The 20040-nt window shown below is 50.8% G+C and overlaps 1 protein-coding gene across 3 annotated transcripts in view; it reads right to left on the bottom strand.

Moving 5' to 3' along the window:
* CLCN4 (chloride voltage-gated channel 4) overlaps nt 1-19976 on the bottom strand; it is a 69023-nt gene extending 49047 nt beyond the window's left edge. For 2 of the 3 annotated variants that reach the window (XM_038586800.1, XM_038586801.1), the window contains exons 1-2: nt 19828-19976; nt 18383-18654 (exon numbers count right to left, since the gene is read on the bottom strand). In XM_038586800.1, the coding sequence (XP_038442728.1) occupies nt 18383-18396 (14 nt within the window). In that variant the 5' untranslated portion in view covers nt 18397-18654; nt 19828-19976. The remainder of the gene's footprint in view (nt 1-18382; nt 18655-19827) is intronic. The other variant, XM_038586802.1, reaches the window with a different exon arrangement.
* Between the last annotated feature and the right edge of the window lie 64 nt (nt 19977-20040).

Below are 20040 nucleotides of genomic sequence, written 5' to 3'. Positions count from 1 at the left end.
CAGCGTGGCTGCACCAGCTTGCATTAAAGAATGAACGGGTCAACCAGGAAATTAAAGAATTTAAAAAGTTCATGGAAACAAATAAAAATGAAAACACAACTGTTCAAAACCTTTGGGATGAAAAAAAAAAAAAAAAACCAGAACCTTTGGGATGCAGCAAAGGCAGTCCTAAGAGGGAAGTATATAGCAATACACGCCTTTCTCAAGAAACCAGAAAAGTCTCAAATTCACAGGCTAACCTCACACCTAAAGGAGCCAGAGAAAGATCACCACCTGCTTTTGTATGGCTCACGAGCTAAGAATGGTTTTTACATTGTTCTTAATAATTGAAAAGAGGAATGATATTTTGTGACACACGAAGATCATGCGAAATTCAGTGTCAAAATGAAGCATTATGGAAACACAGTCCCAGTCGCTAATTTGTATATTGTCTCCTGCTGCTTTCTACATGGCAAGGGCCAAGTTAAATAGTTCCAACAGGCCACCCAGCCCACAGAACTTCAAACTGTTATGGTCTGGCCCTGAAGAGAAAAAGTCGGCTGCTATAGAGCAAAGAGAATGAACAAAGGATAATGACATCCAACAATGTGGATACATTTTACAACATAATGTAAAACAAAAGCTGGAAATAAAAGCTGCCATTTATATAAAGCTCACAAGCAGGCAACATTAATCTGTGGTGTGAAGGTAGGGATAGTGGTTACCTTTCAGGGGTGGGATAGGGCCTGGAAGGGGCCAGAAAGGACTTCTGGGGGCCAGTTGCGTGCTGTCCCTTGATCTGGGTGCTGGTTATGTAGGTGAGTTCCCTTTGCAAAAAAACTTATGGAGGTGCACACTTAGGATTTTTGCATTTTTATAGATAAAAGGCTCAGTTAAGAGATGTGATTTCAGTCTGGCAGCACCTCAAAAGGTTAGAGTTTCCACATGACCCAGTGGTTCCACTCCCAGGCTCATACCCAAGGGAACTGAGAACATGTCCACACAAACACTTATACACAAATGATCAGAGCAGCCATATTCCTATACTAACCAAAAAGTGAAAACAACCCAAAAATGCCATCAACTGATGAACAGACTAGACCCCAAAAATGAAACTAAGGGACCTTACTAGCAACATTTCAACCTGGAAGCTTTGGGAAAATTGAAAAGGTCATTTATAACACTAACACACACACACACACACACACACACACACACACTTTGAGGTTTATAGGATATCCTACAATCAGAAGTTTCTCCAACTAATTAGCTATCCTAATGCTTCAAGATTCCAGATGCCTTTGGCTCATGAATGAAGATAAGATCATACCACAGCTCTAACAAAGTGCTAGAGCTAGAGGTCACCCGTATTCACAAGACACCGCAAAAAAAGCATAGGACCCAAGGAAGAAAGGATCTAAGAATATGGAGTTCAGAGCCAGATCTTGATTAGATGGCACCAAAAAAAAAAAAAAAAAAAAAAGCAAACAAAAAACACCAAACGCCAAAAACTCAGAAAAACTTCATTTCTTGCAGCTTTTCTAGAAGCTCCAAAAGTTATCACAAGCAGCCACTACTAAGTCTGTCTTCTTGCAGCCCCTTGTGCCGGCCACTACTCCAAAGACCACCAGGCTGGGCACCCCCGGTCTCAGCAGGGGTGTCATCACACCACATGGCCACCAGCAAATGCTGTGCTAGCAGCCTTTCGGCCTGGGTACCCTCAAGTCCCCGAGGAAGGTCCTGTGGGCCCAGGAACACATGCGGGGACTGCCTCCTCCTTCCCCATGTCTCTTTGACATGTGAGTCCCACCTCTGCTCAAAGAGAAGGCAGGACACCCTCCCCACCCTGCCCTGCTTCGCCCGCTGTCCTTCCTTGGCCTCCTGTAGCTGGAAATCCCACCTCAGGTCCTGAAAACCTCCCACCTCCAGAGCCCGCGGCTCTGGCTCTCTGCCCTGAGCCACCGGAGGGCAATCACCCACGGCCACACCTGTCACCTTTGGTGGCTTCTCTTCTCCCACCCATGCTCTGAATCAAGTGCTTCCCAAACTGTGCTTGCAATGGGTAAGTCACCTCAGTGCGAGGCCTGCATTACCATGACGGTCGGCGTGACCAGCTAACTTGACCCCTTCGCCATCCAGCCTCTCCTCCGAGGGCGGCCAGGCCAGCTCCTGACCCATACTCAGTCCTCGGACAGGGGAGGGAAGCAGGAGCTTAAACTGAATGAAGAAACCTCCCCCCCCCCGCTGCCTTTATTCTGATCCAGGATCTCTGTCACACACCACCGGGACACTCCTAAGAGGTGTGATCCAATACAAACTCATCGCTAGCTTCAAATTACACAACAGAGCGTGGTTCTCTCAACTCGCTCATGTGGACAGAGCAAGGAAAGGGTTACTGCCATGAAATCCGAGGCTGTCACAAACATCTGTTTATCTGCCATTTCTGCTGCCCTGAATTCAAAGATTAAAAGAGGAAGTTTAAAATATAACAAGTGGCGGCGCCTGGGTGGCTCAGTCGGTTAAGCGTCTGACTCGTGATGTAGGCTCAGGGCATGATCTCATGGGTCTTGATCTCCTGGGTCGTGGGATGGAGCCCTGGCAAAGGGGCTCCAGCATTGGTGCTGGGCTCTGTCGCGGCAGGGGGTCTGCTTGAAATTCTCTCCCTCTGCCTCTTCCACCACTTGTGCGTGGATGCACATGCGCTCTCTCTCCCTCTCTCTAAAAGAAATATTTTTAAAAAATAATTTAAAAATAAAAATAAAACATAACAAATACACCAGGATTTTCTGTCCCCACAAAGTACACACACACACACAGACTCTCTCTCTCTCTCTCTCTCTCTCTCTCCCCCTCCTCCAACCAGCCCATGATAAGATACAGAAAGGCAGTATCCATCTGTGGCTCTCCCTGTGCCTCCAGGCCCAGCAATGGCCTGTACAGAGTTCCTGCCACACACAAAGGAAGTTATAGGGAAGCCTTGACCTTGGTCTCTTCACCCACAGTTGTAAAACCACCGCATGGCCACATGCACATGAACTGCCCTATACATGTGGCTTTGTTGTCATCACCCAATTTCTAGAATAACTACTGTATCTGAGGCTGCCAGTGCCCCACCCATATCCCTCAAAACCTTCTAGTAAGCTCCAGCTTATTTCCAACTGAGATCATTGTTTCAGGACCCACAGAAAGGGGCTCTGCTGACATGGCCTGCCTGAAGTGCGTTATTAGGAGCAGGTATTAATTGATACCTCTCAGGAACTGGTATATAAATACCCCCACTCTCTCACCCTTGGAATGGAGTCATTTCAAGGTATGTGTTTCTTTTTTTTTTTTTTTAAAGATTTTATATACCCATTCATGAGAGACACACACACACAGAGACAGAGAGAGGCAGAAACACAGGCAGAGGGAGAAGCAGGCTCCACGCAAGGAGCCCATGCAGCACTTGATCCCGGGACTCTAGGATCACACATGGGCCAAAGGCAGGTGCTAAACCACTGAGCCACCCAGGGATCCCAAGGCATGTGTTTCATAGCCAGGCAGGAAAGATTTACCACTGCAGGCTTGAGACTGCTCCCCTTGGGAAGGCCTGCTGCTGGCAAGGCTGGCCCTTGGCTGGCATGTGGAAACCTGGATTTCAAGAAGCTCCCACCATTCCCAGAACTGGTAAGAATGGCTCACTGTGACTACACTGGTTGTCCAAATAATGTAATTTATGCTGAACTCCTGCTTTCCTTCTAAGAGTCTGGAATTTTGATAATGAGCTAGACGGAGAGTACCTGAAGGAACAACCTCCAATAAATCTCATGGGTACTGGGGCGCCTGGGTGGCTCAGTGGTTGAGTGTCTGCCTTTGGCTCAGGGTGTGATCCCGGGGTCGGGGGATGAAGTCCTGCATCAGGCTCCCCACAGGGAGCCTGCTTCTCCCTCTGCCTGTGTCTCTGCCTCTGTGTGTCTCTCATGAATAAATAAATAAAATCTTAAACAAAAACCTCATGGGTACTAAGACTCTAACAAGCTTGCCTTTTCCCTTTGCTGACTCTCCCCTACATTCCTTATGATAATAAGCCAAACCCCGAAAACAACCACATGCTGTCTTTTGAGTATTCCTAGTTGAATCCAGAGATGATCCTGAGGACCTGGGACACAGCAAGCTGTTTCCTAGAGTTTCCAAAGCGTAGCATTAGCCAACAGTTGCCCATTGGGTGAGCTGCATCAACAGCCCAGCATCTAATGGCCACCTTCTTTTCCTGGTCACACTTGCCCTGCCCCTCCCAGGAGCCCCTGCATCTCCCAGAGAGCTCCCTGCACTGGGATCCTTGTCTCAGGATCCACTTGTGAGAGAATCCAAATGAAGGCAGTATGGCATTTTCTACTTCATCAACCAGTACGGCCTTTGCCTACGTGAAACCCATGAGTGATGTTTTCATGGCTCTGTAAAAACAGGCAAAACCTTCATGACCTGGGGCTAGTTATCAGAGTTATCAGAGAGGACACCAAAAGTGTGATCCATAAAAGAAAAAAATGGGGGGCACCTGGGTGGTTCAGTCTGCCTTTGGCTCAGGTCATGATTCCAGGGTCCTGGGATCGAAGCCTGCATGGGGTTCTCTGCTCAGTGGGGACTCTGCTTCTGCTTCTCCCTCTCCCTCTCCCTCTGCCGCTCCCCCTGCTTTCTCTCTCTGTGTGTCAAATAAATAAATAATATTTAAAAAGAAAAAATGGATGAATTATACCAACGGGCAAAGTCAAACTTCCCATCCCTGTAAGAATTCGGAAAACCCTGGGATATATTCAACTGATTCCTACGGAAGAACAGTCCACCAACAAAAAGGTCCAGGCTGTGCTGACGCCTCTAGCAATTGTGGGACAACCTGAGCTTCAAAGTGGCCTGCCGTACGCTCCGTGACAGAACACTGGTGGCTGATCACCACCTGGAGATACAAAGATTCCAGTGTGCATCAGCATGACCAGCAGAGCTGGCTCCAGGGCCCACCCCGGTAGCTCTTCTACCAAGCTCCCAGGGAGGTTGATGCTGCTGGCACATGGGCTGTACTTGGAGTGAACCACTGGCCCCTTAGCTAGCCCTTTGTCCCCTCCTAATCCCCACTCTCCTGCGTGCCCTGCATCCTTCCCATTGTGTTTTAAACACTAATGCTTTTAGTATTGATCTTATTTATAAATTACATTTTGCTGGAATAATTACTTACAAGCTCGCTTCCTCCCATATCTGATTGTGAGGTCCTTGAGGTCAGCGGCCTATTATACTCTTATTTATTACCTGGACATTTGAGGAAGTGTTTGCTGAGCTCTGCTCTTCGGGAATATCATCCACCAAACCCAAAAAGCTTAGCCAACCACATGTACTATCTCTAGTCAACAAGACGCATTGCTGATACTATAACCCATCTATAGATATAAAACTCTATGGAACAGTCAGCTAAACGCTTTCGACATCACTGCACAGACATGCTCAACAACACACACAAGAAAGACATTTCCTCTGTGCATACACGTAGGACAAAAAGAATATATAAACTAAGTTGAAGTCACTATACACATAAAATGTGGGTGGCTTTAAAACATTTCTTAGACTATATATCACTTTTCACACGCACTATCCCACAGTTTTATAGTTTGTAACAATGCAAGTCTGAAGAGCACAACGTGCTTTCCCTACTAGGTTTGCAGGTTTTTCTTTCAACTGCTCGATTCATCTTGATTTTCCTTTATTACTTTTCACCCGTGAAAAAAGTTGAGCTGACAAATATACAGACAGATATCCTGCCGAGTACAGCAGCCCAGGGTCCTGGCTGATATCCAGCCGCAGGCACTTGACACGGAATCACTGGGGCCCCAGGAGTGGACTTTGAACCCAGGGTAGTGGCTAAAAGCACCACAAGCTGAACAGTTCCTTTAGGCAAACCCTTCTTCACCATTCTTTTTTTATGTTTTTTTTTTACATTTTTTTAATTTAAATACAATTTACCAACATATAGTATAACACCTAGTGCTCATCCCATCAAGTGACCTCCTCATCCAAGTGAGGGAGGCGATAGGGACATTGGTTGAAAACTCCCTTAAGCTCTCTCAAGAAGTTTCTCTGAAATAAATTTGGATTAGATGATCAGAACATTTACTATAGGAATTCCAGTTCTACACAAAGATTTAAACTATTAGTCTACAATCCCAGATAAAGAAGCTCAACAAACTCCAAGCACCAGGAGTAAATAAATAAACAAAACAAACCACACCAAGGCATATCATCATCAAACTGTTAAAACCAGTGAAAAGGAGGATATCTTAAAAGCAGCAAAAGAGGGACACTTGGGTGGCTCAGTAGTTGAGCCTCTGCCTTTGGCTTAGGGTGTGATCCTGGGGTCCTGGGATCCAGTTCCACATCAGGCTCCCCGCAGGGAGCCTGCTTCTCCCTTTCTCCCTCTGCCTGTGTCTCTGCATGCCTGCCTCTCTCTCTCTCATGAATAAATAAAATCTTTTAAAAATAAATAAATAAAAGCACCAAAAGACACAAGACACATATGCACAGAGAACTCTCCAGCTACGTCCAACCGTGAGGACAAACAATATCCCGCCACAGGCACTGACAAGGGTGAAGCTCGCAGCCCTGACGTTGAGCGAAAGCCAGACACAAGGGAATACGCAAGTCCGTTAATATAAAGTCGCAAACAAGCGAAACCAATCTGTAATAGCAGATACCCTTGGGCTGGGAAGTGACGGGAAGGGGACCTGCAGGTGGCTTCTGGGGACTGGCCGCGTTCCAGTTAATCCGGGCACTGGTTACGCAGGTGTGTTCACTGAGCGACAACTCAGCAAGCCGTGCACTCGTGCTCTCCACGCTTTTCTGCACCTGCCTTTCGGTGAAGCTCCACTGAAGGGCAACGCAAGAGCCATCAACTAGAAATCTCACCGCCTGGCTTTACAAAAGCCAGACTTAGCTGGCACGCTGCTGCAACACTTCCCTGAGCAGCCTGTGATATACTTTCCTTTCTTTTGAAATACCCACCACATCATGTCTAACCAGAATGATCTCCCGCTGAAATAACTCAGGTGCAAAGCCTGAGCCCTCTGACAAAACCAAGGCACTGGGGCTGGCAGACGCGGCGGGCGGCGGGCACGGGCTCCGTGCCGCACTACAGGTCAGGGGGCAGCTTCCCCCGCGCACGAGGGAAAGGAGATGCCCACGTAGCACTGGCAAATGCTGGGTGCTCGAAGTGACGGCCAGACATCCAACGGGCCCCGGCAGCTGGGGGTCACCGTACGGAGTCCCAGGCTGCGCAGGCAGATACAGGGACAGATGTACAAGCAGCTCTCCCCTTCCTGAAAATCAACCCACTCGAACTCATCGTCCATGCACCCTAACTTCTGATGCACGCACCTAACCCTGGCATGCAGCTCCCCTACCCCCCAGCCGGGGGAAGGGTGGGAGGGCGAGCGGGAGGGAGGAGAGGGGAGAGAGAGAGACCACAGCTTGAACAAATGCGGAGCAATCAGAGAAAAGTGGAGCTTCAGAAGGGGCAGGAGGGAGGCGGCCACAGCCTGGGGACCGGGGGCGGCCAGCACCAGGCCCCCCCCCACCGGCCCTGCTAGTTCGGGTTCTTAGCATTGTACTCGCCGGGCAATGCTGTGCAACACCTCAGCCCTGAACCCGGCAGCTTAAACCAATAAACACGGACGATCTTCCAGTTCCTGCGGGTCAGGAATTGGGCGGCGGCTTGGTCGGTCCCCAGCTCGGGGTCTCTCCCGAAGTCGCGGTGGGCTCCGGGCGCTGTCCGCCGGGGCCGCGGGCCTGAAGGCTGGCTGGGGGCAGGAGGCCGCCTCCCCGTGGGCGCCTGCTGCTGCGGGGGGCCTCAGGTCTGCCCACCCGCGTCTCGGCAGGATGGCTCGAGCGTCCCTGGGACACGGTGGCTGGCTTCCTCCAACGCAGGTGATCCGAGGGGACGAGGTGGAAGCAGCAGCGTCCTGCGGCCCGGCCCTGGCAGTCCTCCAGCGTCACTCGCGCGGCACCCACTGGTGGCACAGATCGCCCAGCGGGGAGCAGGCTGCGCGCCAGGAGGCGGGTCGCGGGGGCCCACCCTGCAGAGGGGCTCCCTGGGCCGCACGCTTGTCATCTCACCCCGCGCCTTGCCCGGAACCACACCAATTTCAAGATCATTTGAGATGACGGACTCTCCAAGACGCAGCCGCCTCTCGATGGCGAGGGGCCACGATCCATCCCCTCCTTCCAGCCAGTCCTCCAGACCCGGAGCTGGGCTCCCCAGGGCGCAGCCGGTGAGAGGAGGCCCCTGGCGGCCCTGCGGCGAGGGGCCAAGGGCCAGGGGACAGTCCCACAGGCAGGGAAGTTGGGAGCTGAAGGACTGACGGAAAGACACCGAGAATGACACCCTGCCTGGAGCCAACAAGCCGGGGCAGGGCCTCCTCCTCGGCCTCCTCCTCCTCCTCCACCCTCTCTCCTTCCTCCTTGTCCCCCCCCCAGCAGGACTGGGGAGCCGCTGGGGGCCGCTGACCCTCCCTCCCTCCGTGGCATGTGTCCTCCGGCCCCGGGCCACACAGCCACTTGTCACGGTTGGGAACACAGCCTGCCTGCGTGTTGGACAGGGGATGTGGCCTCCAGTGACACAATGGACCAGTGTTCGCAGTCCCCACCGCAGGGCCAGGGAGAGGAGGCGTGAGGCTCTGCATTCCCGGTGCCAAGGGCCAAGGAGTCCGAACCTCCCCAGAGACTCCTTCTCGCAATAACACCCCTTCCTGGGGCTCCGCGCCTGGGCCACTGCGGGCGCCTCGCGAATACTCAGCAGCGGGGGCTCCTGACAGTCCCCGCGCCGACCACGGGCACCCTCGGGCCGCACCACGGATGAGCTAACTGAGGCCGCGGGCCCAAGCCGCCCGGGGGGGGGGGGCAGGGGGCCAGCCCGCAGGCCTGGGGGTGCGCCGGCGTTACCTCCCTAAAGACCCCATTCCCAAAGAAGGCTGCACTCTGGGTCGCGGGGTACCTCGACGTGTGAAATGAGGGCCGGGGCCACCAGACGGTGACCGGGGGCTCCATCCCCAACGGGACAGCCGCAAGGACAGCCTTTCTAGCACCGTACGTGGAACGCGGGCACTGTGTCGTCTGCTGTCCCTGTTTCCGCTGCCCATCGGGGTAACGCTGCCCCGACCCGGGCACGAGAGGCCATCGCACAGGCGTGACTTCAGCCGGGGCTCCCGGGGCGGCCCGGGCCTGCCCCCTGCCGAGCACGTGCGGGTCAGGTCACCCGGCCACCACGCCAGTCCCCTCGCCCTCTTGCCCACCTCTGACTTCTCACAGCAGCCAGAGTCACCGTTCCGAATGCAAGTCCCCACATGTCACTCCCACACCCGAAAGCAGCCAGCAGCTTCCCAGCACAGAGAATAATCCAGGCTTGGCGCCACCCCCGCCAGGTTCCCGCCTGCTCCGTCCCCGGCCGCCCCTCAGAGCACCTTTCCCACCACGGGCTCCCTGGGCTGCTCCCCTCGGGTCACACCGACCTCCTTGCTGTCTTCAAACGCGCCCGGCCGGGCCTGGCCTCGGGCCCTTTGCTCCGCTGTTCCCTCACCCCTGAACACTCCGGGCCCTGGACGCTCACCTGGCTCTCCCTCACTTTATTCAGGCCCCTGCCTTGCCTATTTGGTACCACAGTATATCCCATTACCCAGACTGGTCGACCCCAACCAGGAGCAATTCTGCACACCAGGGGACATTTGGCAATGTCTGGAGTTTGGCTGTCACAGCCAGGGGGCAGGGCAGTGCTTGCTACTGGCACCTAGCGGGTAAAGGCCAGGGACGCTGCTCAACGTCCTACAATGCACAGGAGAGTCCCCACCACAGAGAATCATCCAGTCCAAATGTCCATAGTGTCAAGGTCGAAAAATCCGGGCCTGCACGCATAGCAAGGACCCAACAGATATTCGTTGAGCAAGGAGTGAACGCATGAATGAATATCGAGGCTCACGTCTTACGGAAACATCTCTGCAGCCAGACATGAAAGTGTACAGATTATAGGATTCCAGGTGTCTGAAGTTCAAGAACAGGCAAAAGTAAACTGTGCTGACACAAACCAGAAGAGCCATTGCCTCTGCCACAGGGTTTGGCTAAAGGAGGGCAAGAAGGGGCCCTCCGGGGAGTATCTGCTGGAAATGTTCCCCGTCAAAACCAACTGAATTAAAAATCCACGCATTTTATGGGATCCCTGGGTGGCGCAGCGGTTTGGCGCCTGCCTTTGGCCCATGGCGCGATCCTGGAGACCCGGGATCGAATCCCACGTCGGGCTCCCGGTGCATGGAGCCTGCTTCTCCCTCTGCCTGTGTCTCTGCCTCTCTCTCTCTGTGTGACTATCATAAATAAATAAAAATTAAAAAAAAAAAATCCACGCATTTTGTTCCATGCAAATTACATCCCAATAAAAGCAAGCAAACAAACAAAGCACTATATACATCCCACAGATGACTGTATTTGCACAGACATTTTCAAAAACCATATATACCCAAGTTAGCAGTGGGGGCCGTTGGGAGGGGGCTCAGGGGACTGGGCATGCAAAGGAGACTTCGTGTTCTTTCCATAACCTTGATCCTGCTGGAAATTCTCACCACGTGCATGGAACATGGAAAACAAGTCATTAAAAAATACTTATCCCGGGGCACCTGGGCAGCTCAGTGGTTGAGCATCTGCCATTGGCTCAGGTCGTGATCCCGGGGTCCTGGGATCGAGTCCCACATCGGGCTCCCTGCATGGATCCTGCTTCTCCCTCTGCCTGTGTCTCTGGCTCCCTCTCTGTGTTTCTCATGAATAAATAAAATCTTTTAAAAAATAAAAAAATAAAACACTTATCATGATCTGTGAAGGAAACCCACTCCCGCCCTTAAAAAGGAAAGTTTATCTCTGCTGTCCACTGAAAGAGTGGTTAAGCAACGGTTTGATAACAAGGTCCTCCCCGCAGCCGGCACAGCAGTGGCTCAACAGACTTGTTGAGGGAGAGTGTGCGTGGGGAACACACTGGCCCCAACACCTGCCCCCACGGGTGCTGGGAAAACAGATAAGCCCCACCCCTAACTAACACCCCTCAATCTGGCTCAGGAGGGTGGAGGGCTGGAGGACAGGTGGGTGTGCTGGTAACCTTGGCGCCAGCAGGCCTCACGTGGGGCCTCAGATCCACCAGGGGCACCTGGAACTCCGATCAAAAATGCTCCTGCTGGGCCTCACCTCCAGACCTACTCAGTCAGAATCCCCACATGGCCAAAGGTCTACATTTCTTTTCTTTTAAGATTTTATTTATTTTAATTAATTGATTAATTAAATTCATTTATTAATTAAATTTATTTTTGAGAGACAGTGTGCAAGCAGGGGGAGGGGAAGAAGGAGAGAAAGGATCTCAAGGAGACTCCCCGCTGAGCACAGAGCCCGACGTGGGGCTCCATCTCACCACTCTGAGATCATGACCTGAATCAAAACCAAGAGTCAGAAGCTTAACTGACCTAGCCACCCAGGCACCCCCTTTTCTATCGTGTTAAAAAAAAGTTTTCATTGGGGCGCCTGGGTGGCTCAGCAGCTGAGCATCTGCCTTCGGCCCAGGGCATGATCCTGGGGTCCTGGGATCGAGTCCCACATTGGGCTCCCCACAGGAACCTGCTTCTCCCTCTGCCTGTCTCTCTCTCTCTCTCTCTCTCTCTCTCTCTTTGTGTGTGTGTCTTTCATGAATGAATAAAATCTTTTTTAAAAAAAAACAAAAAAACTTTTTATCATGAACATTTTCAAATACACAGAACATTATCCAGAAGAACCCAACAAATAACAGCAGTCAAATTCAGTAAGCGTTCCCATTTGGCCTTTTTTGCTGTCCCCATTTTAACTGAACCACTTACAAGTAAATTACTTCTCTAGAGGGGCAGCCCAGGTGGCTCAGAGGTTTAGCACCGCCTTTGGCCCAGGGCCTGATCCTGGAGACCCAGGATCGAGTCCCACATCGGGCTCCCTGCATGGAGCCTGCTTCTCCCTCTGCCTGTGTCTCTGCCTCTCTCTCTCTGTGTCTCTCATGAATAAATAAATAAAATCTTTAAAAAAAATTATTTCTCTAGAGCACTGGTTCTCAAAGTGTGATCTGGGGACACCTAGGATCCCCAAGACTCTTTAGGGGATCCATGCAGTCAAAAACATTTTTATCATAATCTTAAATTGTTATTTGCCTTTTTCCCATTCTCATTCTCTTGTGAGAGTACCGGAGAATTTTCCAGAGGCTACATGACACGTGATATTGCAACAGATTGAATGTAGAAGCAGGTATGAGAATTCGTCTTGCATTCAGCCATATGTTAAGGAGATCTCCAAAAATGCTTTAAAAAAATTTTTTTAGGGAACTTGTTGCTATCATGACACTTCATCCCTAAACACTTCAGCATGCATCACCAAAAAATAAGACTCTTGCACATACTCCCGTGTTAGTACCTACTGCTGTGTAATAAATTAGCCCCAAAACACGGCAGCAGGAAACACACACGAGTTATCTCACTGTTTCTGTGTCAAGAATCCCCGAGCTGGGCAGCCCCGGTGGCGCAGCTGTTTAGCGCCGCCTACAGCCCGGGGCGTGATCCTGGGGGCCCGGGATCGAGTCCCGCATCGGGCTCCCTGCATGGAGCCTGCTTCTCCCTCTGCCTAGGTCTCTGCCTCTCTCTCTCTCTCTCTCTCTCTTTCTCTCTCTCTCTGTGTCTCTATGAATAAATAAATAAAAATCTTAAAAAAAAAAAAAAAAAGAATCCCCGAGCGGCTTAGCTGGGTGCCTACGACCCCGCAGGATTATCACATCTAATGAAACTTAGAGTAGTTTCCTCACATCATCTAACAGACAGTCACATAAAAATGACCCAAGTGTCCCCAAGTCCGTATTTTAGAGGTTTGTTCAGGCCGGGGCCCAATCAAGGGCTACAACTTCTATTTGGTTACCGTCACGGGCCGCATGTGTCCTCCCAAAATTCATAGGTTGAAACCTCCCTGCAGCGTGATGGCATCTGGGGGCGGGGCCTCTGGGAGGTGATCAGGTCCTGGAGGTGGCGCCCCCTTGATGGGACTAGGACCCGGCAAGGAGATCCGGAGAGCTAGCTGCTGGGGCAAGGTGGCCAGTTGCAACCCAGCAGGGGGCCTCCCCGGAGCCCACCGGGGTGGCCGCCTCCCGAGCTGAGAGAGGAGGCTGTTGTTGACGAGCCACCTGGTCTCTGGTACTCTGTCCCGGCAGAGGGGAGGCCCGGGGGGGAGCAGGGGAGCGGGGGCCGGCTCTGGGCCAGGCTGAGCTGCGACCAGAAACAGAATTCCTGGCCTGGGCACAGCAGCTCGCTCACTGCAGGCCAAACCAATTTTGATGAGGCCTGGAAGAGTCAGAGAGAAGGCTGATGGCACGGGGACGATGGGACAGGCACAGTGCGGTCCCAGGCCCGCGACAGGAGTCTCCTGGCCAATCTGAGCCCCCCGCCCCGCCCGTCGCTGCTTCCTGTCTCTTGCAGACCCTGGACATCCCTCTGACCCCCCCCCCCAAAGCCAAGGAGGCAGCAGGACCAGCAAATCCCGGGGACCCCATGTCACGGACCCAGCAACTGCGCCAAGAGGGGAAGTGACGCAGATAAAGCGGCTCAGGTGTCAGAGTCAGATCCCGGGCCACGCGTCCTGTCCTGAGACTGGAGGCCCTGCCCTAGGTTGGGCGGGGGAGGGGTTCCGCTAGGTTGTGCAGGCAGTTGGCATCGGCCTCCCACCAGCTACCCGAGAGGCCGCCACCGTCTTGTCCCCGCGGTCACTGCCAGCACCACCTCCGTGACGCGCCGCCGGCCCACGCGTGCCGATGAGGAAGGGATGCGGCCGTGAGGTCTGTGCCGGGGTCTCAGGTGACGAGGACAGGGGTGTCGGGGCACCCCTGGGCTCCAGCACACGCTGCTCTGGTGCCCCATGCTCTCTCTCCTCCCTGCCCAGCTTCCCAGCTCTCAGTGGCACACACAGGCCTCCCCTTTTGGACAGAAGCTATTTCTGGAACCCCACAGTGTCAAAAAGCCTTCTCGTTGTATTTTCCAATATTTATGACATGATGAAAGGGAATCGGATCTCTGATCAAGGGCTTAGGTCAAACCAACCATAGGAAAGCGAATTCTAGACCACTGAAGCCAGAAGAACATTTAGAGACCATCCACATCAGTGGTTTGCAACCAGAGGCAATGCTCCCACCCCGGGGGATCAGGTGGCAGCGGCCAGAGACGTTCTGCTTGTCACAACCCGGGGAGGGGCGCTCCTGGCGGGGTGAGCAGAGGCCAGGGATGCCACTAAGCCTCCTACAGTGCACAGGATGGCCCCACCACAACACATTTATTCAGCCCTAAAGGTCACCAGAGCTGAGGCAGAGAAACCCTGATCTAAATTTCTTGGTTACTTTGATGAGAAAACTGAGGCCCAAAGACACAAAGTAACATGCCCAAGGTTACACAGTCCAGAAGCCAGAAGTAGAATCCAGTCTCTATGACATCTGTCTCTATCACCTGTTCTGCTCTATCTAGGGCTGAGTGGGGGAGAAGGAAGGAAGGGACCCAAGGATCTTACTCCCTGTAGCCAACCTGAACCAAATGAAGGAAATTGCAACAAACAAATTGCTGAATTACTGCAACAACACATCAGGACGTCCAAGCTCTGTAAGAAATGCCATATACAAAATTACACCTATACAAAAATTAACTCGAGATAAAGACTTTTGAACCTAAGACCTGACACCATAAAACTCCTAGAAGAAAACATAGGCGGTAAGCTCCTTGACACAGGTCTTGGAGATGATTTTTGGAATCTGACACCAAAAGCAAAAGCAAAAATAAATAAGTCATATTAAAAAGCTCCACAGAGGGCAGCCTGGGTGGCTCAGCAGTTTAGGGTCGCCTTCAGCCCAGGGCCTGATCCTGGAGACCTGGGATCGAGTCCCGCATCAGGCTCCCTGCCTGGAGCCTGCTTCTCCCTCTGCCTGTGTCTCTGTGCCCCTCTCTCTCTCTCTCTCTCTCTCATTAACAAATAAAATCTTTAAAAAATAAAATAATAAAAAAATAAAAAGCTCCACAGTAAAAGAATTCATCTACAAAATGAAAAGGCAGCCTGCTGAATGGGAGAAAACATCTGCAAATCATCTATCTGATAAGAAGCGAATACCCAAAATATAAAGAACTAACACAACTCAGCAGAAAATAAAATCTGATCAAAAAATGGACAGATCTAAATAGACATTTCTCCAGAGAAGATGGACAGATGAACAACGGGCACATGAAAAGACGCTCAACATCACGAATCATCAGGGAAATGCAAATCAAAACCACAACTAAATAACACCACACACCTGTTAGAAGGGCTATTAACAGAAGGACCAGAAATAACAAGCCTTGGCCAGGCTGTGGAGAAAAGGGAACCCTCGTGCACTGCTGGTGGGAATGCAAACTGGTGCCCCCACCGTGGAAAACAGAATGGAGGCTCTTCAGAAAACCTAAAAATAGAACTACCACATGATCCAGCAATTCCACTTCTGGGTATTTATCCAAAGAAAACAAAAACACTTAGCTCAAAAAGATATCTGCCCTGCTGTGTTCACTGCAGCATTATTTACAACAGCCAAGGCAAGGAAACAATCCGTCTGCGGACGGATGATGGATGAACGGATAAAGAAGATGCGGTACATATTTACAATGGAATATTATTCGGCCCTAAGAAGGAATGAAAGCTTGCCATTTGCAACAACCTGGATGGACCTCGAGGGCATTATGCTAAGGGGAAGTCAGTCAGACAGAGAGAGTCAAATACCGCGGGGAATCAAGCTCGTAGAGAGCAGATTGGTGGTTGCCAAGGCAGGGGGTAGGCAGTGGGAGAAATAATTTTTTTTTATTTTTAATTGAAGCTTCAAGCATGGTTGGATCCAGGGACTTGAAAATAATTAATGAAAAATGAAGATCAGTTACCAGCTAGGTAATGAAAATTGCTAGCGAGCTCCTTGAGAATGAGTTCAGCCTGAAACCGTGCTGGCAAATCCGGTTCATCCCTGACTCCTCCACCAGCGGGAACTGCAGAGGCCCCCGCGATGGTTTAACCCCCTCTGGTGTGAGCAGGGTAGCTCCCCCAGGCCTTCAGGACCTGCTCAATTACTAAACATCGACTGATTTATTAAACAGTAACTAAATATTCCCGGTACCACGCCCAGAGCTGGAGATAGAGGAACGCACAATAAGCACACAAACCCGAGGCTTCGTGGACTTCCTATTCTATTTCTAGCAGGGAGAAACAGACTCGAAGCACCATAAATAAGTAAATTATTTAAAAATTTATAAAGAAGAAAGAAACCACAATGAGATGCCATAACTACCTACCAGAATGTTTAATTTTTTTTTTTAACAAAACTGACAATACTGAAGTGCTGGCAGGGAATCATTTATATACAATAAGACTCAGTCACCTAAAAAAAAAAAAAACACAAAGGGATAACCCCTATGTACCTACTAGCGGGGCTAACATTAAAGAAACAAACAAAACCAAGGTGCTGGCAAGGATCCTCAGCAACTGAAATTCTCATACATTGCTGGCAGAAATGCAAAATGGTACACCCACCTTGGAAAATAGCCTGGTATTTTCTTATATAAGCAGAATTCATAAAAACAAGACTATGCTAGCAAAGACACAGCTGTAGAGATACAGACACGAATGTATGGACATATATAGGCGAGGATATGGACAGAGGTACGATTTTGACATTTGGCTCTCTAGATCCAAGTATATGCAAGACTACGTCCCAATATCTTACCAGCTCGTTTTCTGACATAGCATTAATTTCTCAGAAACATTATTTTGATTTTAGCAAATGGTAAGTCTCTGACTTCACCCCATCCCCATCCCATTTTTCTTTGCTGACTTCACCCCCACCCCATCTCTAGCCCCATTTTTCTCTAAACAGGGTTCACATCCTCTCTTCTCCTTGATGTCTTCTGGATGGCAATCTTACAAAGTTCTAAGTTGGAAGAGAATTCTCCATCGTTTTTATAAGCCTTGCCTTACTCCGAAATTAATTGGAAATCAGTTAGAAAATAAAGCAGATGAACTCCAATAAAAAAATAATAATAAAAGGAAAAAATAAAAATAAATTTAAAATAAAATAAATTAAATAAATTTTTAAAAAAGAAAAGAAAGCAGAGAGAGAAGTATATAAATCCCCTCCTTAGAACCAAAGCTATCTGGGCTGCCTGACAGTAAGCCCACTGCAGGGGGTAAAGAATAAAAACCCTTCCTTATATTATCAACTAAAATAGCATTGCTTTTTAATACTGTCCTCCAACAGTTACTGGGGAATCAAATTATTCATGGTGTGTGTTCCAGCACAGTTTACTGATGCCCTAACTTCCAGGGGGGTCACGTTTTACAGAAAAGAACGTCACATTCTCCTCCCAAGGGTGCCCACCCGTGTCCTGGCCTCAGGTCCTATTTGAACCAGAGAAAGGAATGTGAACAGATTAGAATGCTTAACAGAGTCCATTACAATCCCACCCCCTGTCCGGCCAGAACTGAAAAGTCACCTGACCCCCTCCATCTGCCGCTGAGTCATCAAGCCCCTTCTTCAGCAAGCTAACTATTCAGCACGGGAATTAAAAAGAACACTGGGAATTCTTCCGTTTGGGTGTTCGCCTCCACCCCACCCCCTTCTAAAAACCATTTTGTCCTTAAGAGATGTAGCTGATCCGCTGTCTCTTACACTCGCAGTTAATCTTCGGGGCTTGCATTTTATTTTATGGATTTGATTGGATTGGATGCTGTCATTTTCTCATCTACTTAAGACACCTGGAGGGGGAGAAAATGCATTTCTGACACATCCCCTCTAAAGGTTGGAACCTTGCAAAACAACGCCAAACGACTTACACTGCACATCTAGCTCTTTAAATTGCTAACCAGTAAGTTCCCGTTCCATTCAGAGCAAAGCAGCTCTTGCTTTAGAAGAAATCGGGCTAAAGACTGAGGACAAACGTCCTGAAGGGGGAATCGGTAAAGGTGGCATTATTTAGGAAGCACAATGACAGCTGGAAAGCAGTTGACAGTTATCTTGGACCAGCCCGTTTCTCGCTTTATAATGCATGTGTGGGGATCATTCCGGTTTTTTTTTCTCGCCGGGGCAAGAGGCCCCGGTCTTCCCGTCTGGCCCCTGCCCACTTTCCCGGATGGGCACGCCAAGCCCGAAGTCACGCGTGGGCCTGCAACACCCCCGCCCCGCACCCCCGCCTGGTGCCTGCAGCAGCCGCAGCCGCCGAAGACCCCACTTTCGCTTTCTGGGGCGCCGACGGGCTGCGGGCCTGCAGGCCGGGGTGCGCCTGCAGCGTGGGCGCCGCGCGTCCCTTACCTGCAGTGCCGCATGGCGCATCCCCGCCGCCCACCTGCACGGCATCCTAGAGCATCCTTTCTTCGGCGCGACGGCTGCGAGCGCGGTGACGTCACCGGGGGCGGGCCCCACGCCGCCACGTGACGCCCTCGGGGCGAGGCGGGGAGGGGGTGGGGGGCGAGGAAGACCCTGGACGTCCGGGGAGGTGAGGAGCGAGCGGCCGGGGAGCCCCGCTCCCGCGCCCCTTCCGGGCAGCTCGCTTGAGGAGCGCGGCGTGCCTAGGCTTTCAGCAACTACGGGGAAACAAACGGCACAGAGGGCGAAATCCGAGTGATTACAGGCTCCGAGCACGTAATGGGATTTCAAAAGAGTTAGGGATTAGTAATGAAAGGGAACAATTTGGTGTTTTAGTTTTCAAAGTCTTTATGAGATGCAACGGAGAAACATATTTTGTGCAGATCCAAGTGACAGGTAAAATATAAAGTGTCTGGAAATACTCTGCATAGAGGTTCAGGGTTTCAAATCATGTAGCAAAGATACCAAATACTGTAATTTGAAGCATATTCCTTATGGACCATTAGGCTATTCGCACTGATGAATAATGCTTTTATTTACTCTCAACAGCTACTTTCTACTATTAAACTTGTATTTGCCAAAGGTAAAAAAAAGGGATGCCACATAGTCCTACTGCTTGTATTTATTTAAAATAAAGCACTAATGCATGAGCATGGTTGTACTCGTGTCAGTGGTTTTTTTTTTTAACGCTGTGGCCAGGAATTTGATGTCTCAGAGACATGAAAGAGTTAATTCATAATAACTCTGTAACATTGTTTCACGCTTTTTAATTTTTATCACATTCTGCAGAAGTGAGTCATCTTACTATTACAGAAAACACGCACGATGTCAACATTTCCCATTCACAACTCAAAGCCTTCCCTAGAAAGCCTTAGAAAATTCCAACAGTGGTCATGTCCATTTGAAATGGCATATTTCAAACGTAAGCAGTGAACCCAATGCAACTTTCTTCTGCCAAGCCATAGACACGGCTTTGAAATGTGAAAGGACAAGAGCAGAAACTGGTCGCGCTTGTATTCCAGTTTCATACACTGGTTCACTTTCGAGAGAGTTTCAATCACGATTTTTTACATGGCCTGGCCTCCTGGCCGCCGAAAGAGATGTGAAATAGGTTGTTTCGCAAGCAGCCAGGAGTTACCTACTTGCTATTTATTACGGCGGCTTTCGCGTCCTTCTATATTTAACCAGGGCCCTTTTCCCACCATTCCCTCCGGATTAAGCACATGTCCGCTCGGGAGGTCTCTAATTCGGGGCACGGATACGGGCCCTCTGCCCCTCGCAGCGATCTACCATCATTTTCTGCACCGGACTTCAAAAGCCAACAATGTGGCCGTGTGCTTTTTCTAGGTCACTCGTCCCAGGCTGATTTTTCTAGGTGGTGAGCGACTTACCCTCGCCTTTCCGGTTCCCGAGCTCTAAAGTTTCAAGCGCGACCGAAACCCCCGGCTCCCGGGGCTCAGGGTCTCGCGGAGGCGGAGCCCGAGCTGCGCGCTCTCCGGCCCCGGGCAGACGTCGGCCTGGCCCCGGCGCCCCGGGCGGCCCCGCCCCCGCCCCGCCCCGCCCCCGCCCCCGCCCCCGCCCCGCGGAGCCCGGCCGCGCCGTCA

Source organism: Canis lupus, chromosome X (assembly GCF_011100685.1).
Source record: "Canis lupus familiaris isolate Mischka breed German Shepherd chromosome X, alternate assembly UU_Cfam_GSD_1.0, whole genome shotgun sequence".
NCBI lineage: Eukaryota > Metazoa > Chordata > Mammalia > Carnivora > Canidae > Canis > Canis lupus.
The sequence above is the reverse complement of the archived record's forward strand: the minus strand, read 5'-3'. Positions and strand labels throughout refer to the sequence as shown.